The sequence below is a fragment of the Oncorhynchus tshawytscha genome, linkage group LG30 (assembly GCF_018296145.1).
Source record: "Oncorhynchus tshawytscha isolate Ot180627B linkage group LG30, Otsh_v2.0, whole genome shotgun sequence".
NCBI classification, from domain to species: Eukaryota; Metazoa; Chordata; class Actinopteri; order Salmoniformes; family Salmonidae; genus Oncorhynchus; species Oncorhynchus tshawytscha.
This window is the reverse complement of record NC_056458.1, coordinates 25,431,368-25,445,610: the sequence shown is the minus strand read 5'-3', so window position 1 is coordinate 25,445,610 and position 14,243 is coordinate 25,431,368. Positions and strand designations below refer to the sequence as shown.

At 44.6% G+C, this 14,243-nt stretch overlaps 1 protein-coding gene across 1 annotated transcript in view; it reads left to right on the top strand.

Annotated features, from left to right (window-relative positions):
• Positions 1 to 12,964, top strand: part of LOC112229106 (protein phosphatase 1E) — an 86,002-nt gene extending 73,038 nt beyond the window's left edge. The window contains exons 2-7 of the mRNA XM_024394992.2: positions 108 to 229; positions 4,411 to 4,610; positions 5,957 to 6,145; positions 6,333 to 6,476; positions 6,599 to 6,692; positions 8,407 to 12,964. Of these exons, the coding sequence (XP_024250760.2) occupies positions 108 to 229; positions 4,411 to 4,610; positions 5,957 to 6,145; positions 6,333 to 6,476; positions 6,599 to 6,692; positions 8,407 to 9,323 (1,666 nt within the window). The 3' untranslated portion in view covers positions 9,324 to 12,964. The remainder of the gene's footprint in view (positions 1 to 107; positions 230 to 4,410; positions 4,611 to 5,956; positions 6,146 to 6,332; positions 6,477 to 6,598; positions 6,693 to 8,406) is intronic.
• The last annotated feature ends 1,279 nt before the right edge of the window (positions 12,965 to 14,243 follow it).

Here is a 14,243-nt window from a genome sequence, read left to right as displayed (position 1 = left end):
CTACCCAAAGAGGCCAATGTCATGACAACCTTCTTCCCTCTTCCTCCCACGCTTTGATCTCTCTTCCTTCCTGTTATAACGCCTCCATTTCCCTTTTTTTCCTACAGTAACTGCCCCTTCTCCCTGGCGGCTGCCCTGGCACGGTCTACAGCAGACAGTGTTCTCCAGAGTGACCTCTCCATCTACCACATCCAGAAGACTGTTGAGGATGGAGTAGACCCTTTCCCCCGTGAGTCCCCTGTCAGCCCACGCCTGACATGCAAAATCAGGTCATGTACTGACCTAGCTAGGCTACTGTATGGACAGAGTTACTTGTTATACAATATATTAGCTGAAATTCAAACCCTTTGTCAGTTTAGGTGTTGTTTCAGTCAACACCATGGACAAATGAGAAAAATCACCATTTGTATACTCATCTAATACTTAGCATTCAAACAGTTGTACTTCCTGACTCACTTTTTTTCATACCACAGTTTGATGCCATCCACTGTCACTTATAATTCCCTTTACTTTGTTAGTGACAAAATAAAGCACTCTGTGGAGCGAACAAGCGAGAGCAGAGGTCTTTTAGAAGAGAAGAAAACAGCAGTCTAAATAACCCTGCAACACTCCTTTAAGATCTCTGTGTTTTTGCCAGGGAGAGAGAGAAAGAGGCAGAAAGAGAATGCAGGGGAAATATTATATATATATATATATATATATATATATATATATATATAGTTGAAGTCGGAAGTTTACATACACCTTAGCCAAATAAATTTAAACTCCGTTTTTCACAATTCCTGACATTTAATCCTAGTCAAAATTCCCTGTCTTAGGTCAGTTAGGATCAACACTTTATTTTAAGAATATGAATTCAAAATTAATCACTGACAGTGTCACCAGAAAAGCATCCCCATACCATCACACCACCTCCTCCATGCTTCACGGTGGGAACCACACATGCGGAGATCATCCGTTCACCTACTCTGCGTCTCACAAAGACACAGGGGCTGCAACCAAAAATCTCAAATTTGGACTCATCAGACCAAAGGACAGATTTCCACCGGTCTAATGTCCATTCCTCATGTTTCTTGGCCCAAGCAAGTCTCTTCTTATTATTGGTGTCCTTTAGTAGTGGTTCATTTGCAGCAATTCAACAATGAAGGCCTGATTCACACAGTCTCCTATGAACAGTTGATGTTGAGATGTATCTGTTACTTGAACTAAGTGAAGCATTATTGGGCTGCAATCTGAGGTGCTGTTAACTCTAATGAACGTATCCTCTGTAGCAGAGCTAACTCTGCGTCATCCTTTCCTGTAGCGGTCCTCATGAGAGTTTCATCATAGCGCTTTATGGTTTTTGAGACTGCACTTGAAGAAACTTTTGAAGTTCTTTAAATTTTCCAGATTGACTGACCTTCATGTCTTAAAGTAATGATGGACTGTTGTTTCTCTTTGCTTATTTGAGCTGTTCTTTCCATAATATGGACTTGGTCTTTTACCAAATAGGGCTATCTTCTGTATACCACCCCTACCTTGTCACAACACAACTGATTGTCTCAAACAATTTAAGATGGAAATAAATTCCAGAAATTAACTTTAACAAGGCACACCTGTTAATTGAAATGCATTCCAGGTGACTACCTCATGAAGCTGGTTGAGAAAATGCAAAGAGTGTGCAAAGCTGTCATCAAGGAAAAGGGTGGCTACTTTGAATAATATAACATATCAAATATATTTGGATTTGTTTAACACTTTTTTGGTTACTACATGGTTCCATATGTGTTATCATTCATCATTTTGATGTCTTCACTTTTATTCTACAATGTAGAAAATAGTACAAATAAATAAAAACCCTTGAATAGGTGTGTCCAAACTTTTGACTGGTACTGTATAAACTCAGCAAATAAAGAAACGTCCCTTTTTCAGGACCCTGTCTTCCAAAGATAATTAGGAAAAATCCAAATAACCTCACAGATCTTCATTGTAAAGGGTTTCCCATGCTTGTTCAATTAACCATAAACAATTAATGAACATGCACCTATGGAATGGTCATTAAGATACTAACAGCTTACAGATGGTAGGCTATTAAGGTCACAGTGATGACAACTTAGGACACTAAAGAGACCTTTCTACTGACTCTGGAAAAACCCAAAAGAAAGATGCCCAGGGTCCCTGCTCATCTGCATGAACGTGCCTTAGATATGCTGCAAGGAGGCATGAGAACTGCATATTTGGCCAGGGCAATAAATTGCAACGTCTGTACTGTGAGACACCTAAGACAGCGCTACAGGGAGACAGGACAGACAGCTGATCGTCCTCGCAGTGGCAGACCACGTGTAACAACACCTGCACAGGATCGTTACATCCGAACATCACACCTGATGGACAGGTACAGGATGGCAACAACAACTGCCCGAGTTACACCAGGAACACACAATCCCTCCATCAGTGCTCAGACTGTCCACAATAGGCTGAGAGAGGCTGGACTGAGGGCTTGTAGGCCTGTTGTAAGGCAGGTCGTCACCAGACATCACCGGCAACAATGTTGCCTATGGGCACAAACCCACAGTTGCTGGACCAGACAGGACTGACAAAAAGTGCTCTTCACTAACGAGTCGCGGTTTTGTCTCACCAGGGGTGATGGTCGGATTTGGGTTTATCGTTGAAGGAATGAGCGTTACACAGAGGCCTGTACTCTGGAGCGGGATTGATTTGGAGGTGGAGGGTCCGTCATGGTCTGGGGTGGTGTGTCACAGCATCATCGGACTGAGCTTGTTGTCATTGCAGGCAATCTCATCGCTGTGCGTTACAGGGAAGGCATCCTCCTCCCTCATGTGGTACCCTTCCTGCAGGCTGATCCTGACATGACCCTCCAGCATGACAATGATACCAGCCATACTGCTCGTTCTTTGTGTGATTTCCTGCAAGACAGGAATGTCAGTGTTCTGCCATGGCCAGCGAAGAGCCCAGATCTCAATTCCATTGAGCACGTCTGGAACCAGTTGGATCGGAGGGTGAGGGCTAGGGTCATTCCCCCCAGAAATGTCCAGGAACTTGCAGGTGCCTTGGTGGATGAGTGGGGTAACATCGCACAGCAAGAACTGGCAAATCTGGTGCAGTCCATGAGGAGGAGATGCACTTAATGTACTTAATGCAGCTGGTGGCCACACCAGATACTGTTACTTTTGATTTATTCAATTTATGTTTGTCACATGTCTGTGGAACTTGTTCAATGTATGTCTCAGTTGTTGAATCTTGTTATGTTCATACAAATATTTACGGTACACATGTTACGTTTGCTGAAAATAAATGCAGTTGACAGTGAGAGGACGTTTCTATTTTTGCTGAGTTTATATATGTACTTTATTTACACTGAGTGTACAAAACATTAAGAACACCTTCCTAATATTGAGTTGCACCCCCTTTTGCTCTCAGAACAGCCTCAATTCGTCAGGGCATGGACTCTTCATGGTGTCAAAAGCGTTCCATATTGGCTCCATTGCTTCCCACAGTTGTGTCAAGTTGGCTGGATATCCTTTGGGTAGTGGACCATTCTTGATACACACAGGAAACTGTTTAGTGTGAAAAAGTCAGAAGCATTACATTTAACAGTATAATCATAGTGTTACTCCTCACAGGCAAACAAAAGACAGGGGTTAGCCAGGGGAGAGAGACATGAGAGGTTTGGCGTGCAGACAATCGGTGACCTATTCCCATTAAATCTGGTAGGAGTGCAGTCTGCAGCACACAGACGGAGACGGTGTGGAGGAGAAAATGTCAGCCGTCCCCTCCGGGAGACCCAGCCGGCGAGATCACTTCATCATGACATCCTCTTTTTCCCTCCTTCCTCCATCTCTCTGTCCTTTTCCACAGCCCCCAACCCATTTGCCAGATGGCCTCTCTTGTCCACTTGTCCTTAATTCCACTGGAACCATCTTCTCTCTTCCATTGAGCTGTTTCCCCTTGTATTCCCGTGTAAGGCCCAATGTTAGCTTGCATGAGTGGCTTTGGGTTGGTTCAAGTGTGAGATCTCAAGTATGGAAAACAGGGGTTCCCAGACTAATGGGTCATTTGGGACTGTGTGTGTGTGTGTGTGTGTGTGTGTGTGTGTGTGTGTGTGTGTGTGTGTGTGTGTGTGTGTGTGTGTGTCATTGTAAATAAGAATTTATTCTTAACTGACTTGCCTAGTTAAATAAAAACGTGCGTGTGTATTATTCGGCACATTCTTTTCATGTGAGTATATGCATCTGTATGCCATTCTTTTCACCAGTGCACTAATGCATCCATGTGTAGTGTGTAGTGTGTAGTGTATGGTGTATAGTGTGTAGTGTGTAGTGTATGGTGTGTAGTGTACTGTATGTGTGTGAGCCTGTGGTCTGATCACATGCCATTTGTGTGTTTGTTTATGCTTGTGTCGTCTTTTAGAGATTGAGTCAGTGGCATTTGCCAGGCTCATTTTCAACAAACTGTGTGAAACATGCTGCCTGTGGCTGAAAGACTTCCCTTACCGCCGCCGCCCTCAGCCCTACTATGAGACTTCCATCCACGCCATCAAAAACATGCGCCGCAAGATGGAGGACAAACATATCGTCATCCCCGACTTCAACACTCTCTTCAACATACAGGTAAGCATGAACAGAGTAGTCATTAACCACAGGTCTAGGATCAGTTTAACATAGAGGTAAGCATGAACATAGTAGTCATTAACCACAGGTCTAGGATCAGTTCAACATACAGGTAAGCATGAACAGAGTCATCCTTAACCATAGATCTAGGATCAGTTCACTCTAGCATGGTTAATGAGGATAGAAGATTTTAACCACAGATCTAGGATCAGATTACCAGTGGGTAAACCCAGTAGGCTAACCCGGTGGGCTAATCCAGATGCCCTGCAGGGAAGCTACCATCTCACTTCACTATAGGGAGAAGATCAATAAAACGCCACTATCCAACTTATTCCCAATACAGCCCCAATGAGGGCAGTAAATAATAGCACATTAGGTGGCTGCCAGTGAATTAAATGCTTCTAATAGCATTATTGGCCATAGTGCTCTAGCATGCTCCCTCTGGCCCACACACACAAACACACACACACACACACACACACACACACACACACACACACACACACACCACACCCCAGGCTGATAATGGCATGTTATCTGAGCCACACAGAGTCAATCAGATATGTCATTGAAATCCTATCCTTATTGGTTTGCCAGTCATTCCAAATGATTATGGATAATTCCCTCACATCCCTTCTGAACCAACCGACCAATGAGACATCCCAGACAGGCAGACACACCAGCTCAAAGATCCTCATATAATGAGATAATTATTCTGTCGGATCAAATGTTTATTCGTTCTATTAAACGTGCTAGTGGTGGGTAAGCCGGCTAATTGGCATTAAACCCCAGTTAATTAAAGCAGATGGATGAGTGGAGACACAAACCGGTTATATTTGGATTTGCATATTCGCGACGAGGCACTACACATGCCATTCATGGAAAACGCACAACGTCACGAGAGTGACACACAACTATGCTGTATACCCAATGGTAATTTAAATTTACTATGACCAGTTAAGTTTGTTTATGGAACCTTGTTGTAAAGATAATTGAGATTGGACAGATGAATGCTTTGCATTGCTTCATACTCTGATGTTTACAAAGCATGAGAGTCACTATACATGAATCACCATCATGTTAGAACAAGTGATGACTCCAATGAAGGGAAGAAATATTGAAGCTATATCCCCTTACACTGTGTATAAGACAGTAGTTTTGGAATTGTTAGTTAGATTACTTGTTGGTTATTACTGCATTGTCGGAACTAGAAGCACAAGCATTTCGCTACACTCGCATTAACATCTGCTAACCATGTGTATGTGACAAATAAAATTTGATTTGATTTGATTTGACATTGCAGGTCATACTGTTTTAACCTTTGACCTTACACTGTGTGTTTTCAGGACCAGGAGGAGCAGGCCTTCTTCGCCGTGTTCGATGGCCACGGGGGCGTGGACGCTGCCATCTATGCCGCCAACCACCTCCACGTCAACATGGTGCACCAGGAGTGCTTCAGCCAGGATCCAGGGGAGGCCCTTTGTCGCGCCTTCAGAGTCACAGACGAACGCTTCATCCGGAAAGCTAAGATGGAGGTAAGGGCTCAAACATTGGCCACATTAATCTTGAAGGTTTCATTTCAATACTACTGGTATTGTAGCATTTGTTATTACTGTTCAGAATTTGCTTCTAATAGATGTAACATTTCTGTGAATCATAGTAAACAGTTATTACTGTACACTCATGTATTTATGTCTAAATGTGTGTGTGTGTGTGTGACAGAACCTGCGCTGCGGCACCACGGGGGTGGTGACCTTCCTGAGGGGGCGGACCCTGTACGTGGCCTGGCTGGGGGACTCTCAGGTCATGCTGGTCAAGAAGGGCCAGGCCGTGGAACTGATGAAGCCTCATAAGCCTGACAGAGAGGTAATGCACACAGACACACACGCAAAACACACTCACTTAATTACTGTTCACTGTTCAATGTCTGTCACATATACAAGCACATACCGTTATACATAATACCATCTTTCTCTCTCCCACTACAGGATGAGAAGAAGCGTATTGAAGCTCTGGGAGGCTGTGTCATCTGGTTCGGCACATGGAGGGTTAATGGCAGCCTGTCCGTATCCAGAGCCATAGGTACACCAACAATCACCCTCTGCCTTATACAATTACCATATATAGTACAATATACAGACTGCAGCTGCTGTACCATGTCTGTTGCTGAGTCCCCCCTGGACCACCTCTGGTTGGAGGGTGTGTGTGTGTGTGTGTGTGTGTGTGTGTGTGTTACCTTGGTCACCGCCAGCGTGAATGAGAAGAGTGTTGATAAAATTGAGAGGTCAGCAAGGGGTCGGAGTATGTCGTGTAGGTGTGTCCTGCAGAGAGTGTGTATGTGTGCCTGCATACTTAGCAGGAGCCCATAATCAGTCTAAACTATTTGGGTGATTATGCGAGCACCAGAGCAGAGAGGTCATGACAGAGTCTAATGGGCCACAGCCAAGGGCCAGCTGACACAGTGCTGAGTGGGAGACAAATAGCAACCCAGAGGTGGGGGGTGGGGGTTGCCTGTACCTATATGCATACACGAGTGTACGTAACCAGTCTGATTTCCCAGCAGCTATTTAAATCTTAATGGAATAATCTCACAGCTCCAATACTACAACATCACTGGCATCAACATAGGAATTGACTGTAAAGACTGCCTTAGAATCCATCCTGTACCTATTCACATACACAACAGGGTTGGGGTCATTTCAAATTGAAGTCATTCTATTCAGGAAGGGATTCTTATTTTTAAATAGCTTAGATGCACTTTTTTCAATTATTGATTTGGAATTTCAGTTAACTGACCTTTTTTTTTTTTTTACCCCTTTTTCATGGTATCCAATTAGATAGTTACAGCCGTGTGTCCTCCGAAACACAACCCAACCAAGCCGCACTACTTCTTGACACAATGCCCACTTAACCCGGAAGCCAACCGCACCAATGTGTCAAAGGAAAACACCATACAACTGGCGACCGTGTCAGCGTGCACTGCACCCTGCCACAGGAGTCGTTAGTGCGCGATAGGACAAGGACATCCCTGCCGGCCAAACCCTCCCCTAACCCAGACGACGCTGGGCCAATTGTTCGCTGCCCCATGGGTCTCCCGGTCGCAGCCGGCTGCGATAGAGCTTGGACTCGAACCCAAAATCTCTAGTGGCACAGCTAACACTGCGATGCAGTGTCTTACATCACTGCACCAATCGGGAGACCACTGACCTCAATTCTAATTGACCTCAAGCACTGATTCACAAGGCAACTTGAGGCTAGCTTCTAGTCTTATTTCCCGGTAGCTATTTTAGTGGTGGCTAGTGAGGAAGCCCTACTGTGACCTTCTGTTCCCAAATCCTAAAGCTTCCCTAATCTGATATCAAAACAACCACTTCCTCGACAGGAAATACTGTAGCTGCTACATTAGAACTGTTTCCTACTGCATGCAGGAGAGGAGAGAGGACAGATATTGCTACACTGATATTCATTTACATGTTTATATAAATACATTAGTCACAAAAGGCTGAACAAAAAGCAAAGGCGGCAAGCAGCAGATATTATATTATTATTTATTAAATTAAAATGTATTATTTGTTTTTCTCCACCTTGATTTCAAAACAGATGCATAGCATGGTGGACATGACAGAAACAGCAGCATGGAATATCAAATATCAAATGATATTGCTTTCAGCTCTTTGGGGTGTTTATGCCCAGGTTGCTGTTCAGCACTTTGACAAATGTTTCAATGATACATTTTTTTACAATATATGATTTGTTTCCCTCGTTTCTTATCTCTCTTTCTCTTGGTGATTGACAGGCGACAATGAGCACAAGCCCTACATCTCTGGCGATGCCGACCACCACATAGTCACATTGGACGGCACGGAGGACTACCTGATCTTGGCCTGCGACGGCTTCTACGACACAGTCAGTCCTGATGAGGCGGTGCGTGTGGTCAGCGACCACCTGACGGAGAACAGTGGCGACAGCACCATGGTGGCCCACAAGCTGGTGGCCTCGGCCCGCGATGCTGGCTCCAGCGACAACATCTCCGTCATTGTGGTCTTCCTTAGAGACCTCCGCGCGCCCCCTCCGGGAGAGGAGGAGGGGGCAGGGGAGGAAATAGAGGATGAGGAGGTGGAGGAGGAAGGGCAAGGGGAGATGGCATGCCAGGACGGGGGCACCGCGGACGTTGGGGGGAAGAGTCACTGTTTCCTGCAGCAGTGCTCGGCTCCAGCCGACCTGGGCTATGAAGACCGCATGGACTCATTGACGGACAGAACCAGCCTAGGCCTGCTGGGGCCCACGCTGGGAGAGGAGGGTCCGATCAGGCTCCCCCTGGCCAGCTCACACCCGTCCCCGTCCTTAGGCCTCACCCAGAACCTCATGCCTGCCGAGGGCCATGGCGCGGCCTGGTTGCCCTGTCTAGAAGAGGGGCTAAAGGGCTCCAGGCACAAGCCCCGGCCTAAACTCCGAGTCCCCACCTGCCAGGATCCCAGCTCAGATGGACAATGGCCCCTGGCGGCCGCCCTGTTTGGCTACGCGGGGAGGCACACCCGGAGGATGGAGTGCGTGAGCCCCAGATGGGGGTGGTGGTCCCGGGATTGGGGCCGAGCGCCCAGGGAGCTCCCAGGCCTGCTGCACTCCACCCGTAGTGTGCCCTACCCCCAGCGCTGCCCTGAGAGAAGGCCTGGGGTGGCCCTCCCCCACCTACCCAACAGCAGCAGAGTCTGATGATGTGACATAATCTCCACTAGCTCCTCTCTCTCCTGCCCCTTCCTTTATCTGACTACAGTCATTCATTCATCCATCCATCATAAACTCCCCATCCAGGACACTGGCACCACCCCGTCCGTCCGCCCGTTCATCTCTACATGCACCTACCCCTCCCCATAGCCACACAGCCCCATTCAGGAGGCCGGACATAACAATTTTACTGCTCCTGGCCCATATTGCAAGCACATACTGTACTGTACTCTCAGATTCATAATGGAATACACATTATCCACTCACTCCATCTCCATAAATGGGAGTAGTTAATACAGGATTATAAGATTAGTGGTCACTTACCTGAATAAATCCAACATGTATTGACCGATATGTATTCCAGATGGGGTTACAATAGAGGATAATGGCATCTAAAAGGGGATATTATTAAGAAATGATATTCTATTTATAATGTTGGGGATGACATCATCCAAGAGCAGACATTAATCAGTCCGTGCTATGCCTGTCAAATTGATGGTTACATAACACTAAACACAAGATGTGTTCTCATTGACGAGAAGTCCTTCCCAACAGGTTGGGTGTGAGTAAGTTCCCTATCAGGCATTGCAAGACTTACTGGGCCAGAATAGTTAAGACAAAGCAGCAGAACATATGCCTTCAATATCTGTCACTTAAGACCATTTCCTGAAAAAGAAAAATGGATGGGAATTTTGAGCCTCAGTCGACAAAGTCCCTTCTAAGCTTCCCATTACAATGCGGACCCATGAGCGTTGGACTAGTAACCGAAAGGTTGCAAGTTCGAATCCCCGGGCTGACAAGGTACAAATCTGTCGTTCTGCCCCTGAACAGGCAGTTAACCTACTGTTCCTAGGCCGTCATTGAAAATAAGAATTTGTTCTTAACTGACTTGCCTAGTAAAATAAAGATAAAATAAAAAAATATCACTTACATGTGCTACTTAACCAATCACTATGCTGCTTTATAATTTCACTAACAACAATAGAGCATAAGCATGATCAATGTCAAAGTCTTCATCTCTGGTTTGACAAATATAGTAAATTCATCTTAATCTCATTATCCTCTCAAATGTAAATGGTATTTTTTCTGAAACTCCATAGTTTCAGCAGGTAGCCTAGTGGTTAGAGCATTGGACTAGTAACCAGAAGGTTGCTAGATTGAATCCCTGAGCTGACAAGGTAAAAATCTGTTCTGCCCCTGAACAAGGCAGATAACACTGTTCCTAGGCCGTCATTGTAAATAAGAATGTTTTCTTAACTGACTTGCCAAGTTAAATAAAAGTTTAAAAAATAAATAAATAGTAAATGCTATCTAGCAATGACTAGGTTCTATAAAATGTGCCTCCACTCTCCTGACCCAGGCAACCACCATTCAATATTTATCAAAGAAGGTTAATTCTCGCTGTTGGAAAAACCCATCTTTATACCCTTAAGAAAACAGGAATTGTTTGTGTCATTCCTGACATTTTCAACTTTTACTAACACATTGTGCCATTTCCATACTTTTGTTTAAAAACCTCACCGGCTCCCACTCCAGTCTCATTGAGTTCCCAGGGGCAGGAGACAAGGGCACAGGAAACAAGAGACCAAACCACCTCAGTGACACGGAGAAACACCCCCAGCCAGTCAGTCAGTTCCCAATCACTGTTATTGCTTACTGCTCCTCTGAAACAACTAGTCAATGGTCGCCTGCTGGCCTACCCAATGAAAAGCATGGTGGTCATTTACAGAAGGCCATTTGGACAGTCACCATTAAGCATCTCCAGAGAGCAGAATGTATTCCAGTTGTAGAATGTACATGGAGCCCTCCCGGGACCTTCATAGATGGCCCAATAGGACTGAGACAGTAGTGGTGTTCTGGACTTGTAGCGACGCTCCCTGTGTGGATGTTAAGAAAACCATTTCTGGATGCAGTACACCTGGAAGACAATATTCTGGAGGTGTTTTGTTGATCGTGGGAGAGGAAATAATATATAATTTATCAGCTTACCACCGTATCCTCACAAATCTGAGCATTCTATCCTGGTGTTCCACTCTGAAGGAGCAGGATGTGAATAAGCGCACTGCCTTTCGGGTTAAAAGATGCCCATGCTTCTGCATCTTTCTCTTTGTGTAACCAACACCTGCATTTCGACTCTCGGAACAGCGGACCACACCAATTGCCATTTTCTGACCAATTATGAAAGACAACCTTAAAGTTGAATATATAAAGGTAGTTATCAAATGCCCCGAGTCTCCCTAACCTCAGCCCCACCCCCAGCCCCGCTCACATCACCTGCTTTTTGGAGCTTTCTGCTTCTTTTTGAGAACAAAAAAAAGTGCACATCTTTCCCATCCCAAACATTCCTCACACGGGGCACCAATTGCTTATTGAAATAGTAGTACATTCATATTATGTACATGTAAGTATGAATGTGTGTGGGTACGTGTTGAGAGTATGCATGTGGTCTGTCTTATACGTCTGCTATATAAAATCACCAATATTCTGTGTTGATATCAAGCTTCACAGCCCCCAGCAATGTACTGTACTGTTCAAGTGACACCTTTGGAAGGAGAGTCGTATACGTTAGCAGTGCTTGAGTGACAAGGGAACATGGGAATTTAAATGCTCCTCAAGGACCATCCACTAAAATGTCAAAATGGTCACCCCTTCACAGTCTTTGATAGCTTCAGTCGTTTGTAAGATGCTGAACCTTAACCAAGCCATAAACAGAAAATCGAATTCTATAGTTCTTCAGCTAAACTTGCTGGCTCGCTTAACCCACAGTTCTTCTCTTTCTCACCCACTGCTGCGGTACAAAGGACCCCCCCATACCAGTATGACACTTTCCCTGATGATAGTAAAAGACCACACAGTTCAGGTCTCTTCCCCTCTCTCCCCTTCCCTTTCCTATGTCACTCAATTGCTCTCATGACTCTGCACTGTGTCCACAAAACGCTTTGTTCCTGTAAGCAATAATGAATCTTTATGAGTCGCGCGTGGAAAGGCTCTCTCAGGGTTTGTCTTCACTGAGAAAGGCAGCGCTAGAGCCAGATCAAACTAACAACAGCCACCCTCCTAAACTCTTACCAGTGCTCACATTGACATGAGCACACACCACTTTACTTCTGCTCGATGGTAGTATGGGACAATCTATGATGTACCCCTTGGACAGTTGTCGCTGTACACTAATATGTTTGGTGGCTAAATTGAATTAGTCCCAATGAGAAACACAACAAAGGGCTCTATTCAATCTGTATAACTGAAATGTTACAGATCGCACAATAGAAATGTAAAGGTAATTTCCGATTGAGCCGACAAATGCATTGTTTACTGTGAATGCAGTTTCCACTAACATGGGAACATTGCCTTTAAATTTCAATAACGCTGTAACGCAATACCTCTGTGATATGGATTGAATCCAGCCCAGTGTCTCTAAGCTTGGCCAGCCTCCTCTCACAGGGCGGTTCAAACTCTGTACACCAGGCATCCCTGAAGACAAACCCATGACCAGCTGTTCCCCAACCTGCAGGTTAGGTAAACCAGTAAAAAGTTTCAGTATCTGTATTTTCTGTGTTCTTCTCGTAATATAAACATGTGTGTGTATCTGAACTGGTGACTAGTATAATGTATAAAGATTAAACCAAGTATTTTGTCTGATGAGTTTTATTTGACCTCTTGTACAACCAGATGGACTATAATTAGGCCTATGGAATTCTCCCAAACGTGTGTGTGTGTGTGTAAACCCTCAGCTGTGTGCTGTACTCTTGTCGAGACTCCAGTGGCTCCACTTAGAGAGCCAGGAGACTTAATTAGTGTCCTTAGCCTCCACCTGTCAAGCTTAGACCCTAGCTTGAGAACAGCCATATTTAATTAACTACCAAGATTATTTTTAATCAAGGCCTCCAACTGTCCTGTGGTGATATGCGCGTATGCCCATGTATGTACACGATGGCTAGTGTTCACAGTTTAGGTAATTGCCAGCACCCTGTAAAGTGTGTCAAGCATTCTTAAGATAGCTTGCCATCCCTACAGCATTTTAATAAAATATACTGGAAAACGAAGAGGGCACTTCCTTGTTAACATCCAAGCAGAGAAACGGAAACATTGCAATGTTTTTATTTCACCCACCAGGTGGAATGAATGGTGTGCAGTCAGATGTCCATTTATCTTTTCTCTGGCATAACATTCATCATCATTACTTATTTGTGTACCTTTTTTTTTTTTTAAAGCATTCTACGTCAAGAACACTTCACAAATTACAACTGAATTTCAGAAACAGCTTTTCAGACTTACTAAGTACGTTTGTGCTCCACATAGCACATGGTGTACTATTTACTGATGGAAATGCAGGGATATACCTGCTGATTCAAACATTTGACATTATGTAGCGGCACCACAGCTGAGCTTTTGCTCATGGCCTTTCTTGCTGCAGGGTTTAAGGCACACATACAAATAATGAGGAGAGTAAATCCCTGCTGTTGTTCATCAGCTTGAGGACACACACACAAAACTTAATTACTATGACCGTGACCATATCTGGAGCAGTTTAGCGTCTGACATAACAAATGAGTGAGCGTTAATATCCACCAGGTTTCACAGAAGATTGCGTGTTCCAAATGTAATCGAGAGTCACCCCCACAGGAAAAGCCATGGCTTTAATCTATGTCACACTAGTGATCGATTAAGGGACATTCAGGGCATCAGACCAAATAGACCCATTTTCTCATTTAGGGGAGTGCTTTCTGGGAGCCTGCAAATAAGGGTGGAAGATGTAGTGTTGTGAGAGGGACATTAATTGAAGGCTGAAATGGGGACTACTCTAATGGAGTCTGGCATTACACAAAACACTGTCATAGCTGCTTTGCTTGGAAGTTAACAGACTCCTGTTGCTATAAAAACTAAATCAGCTCAACACTTATGGCTAGA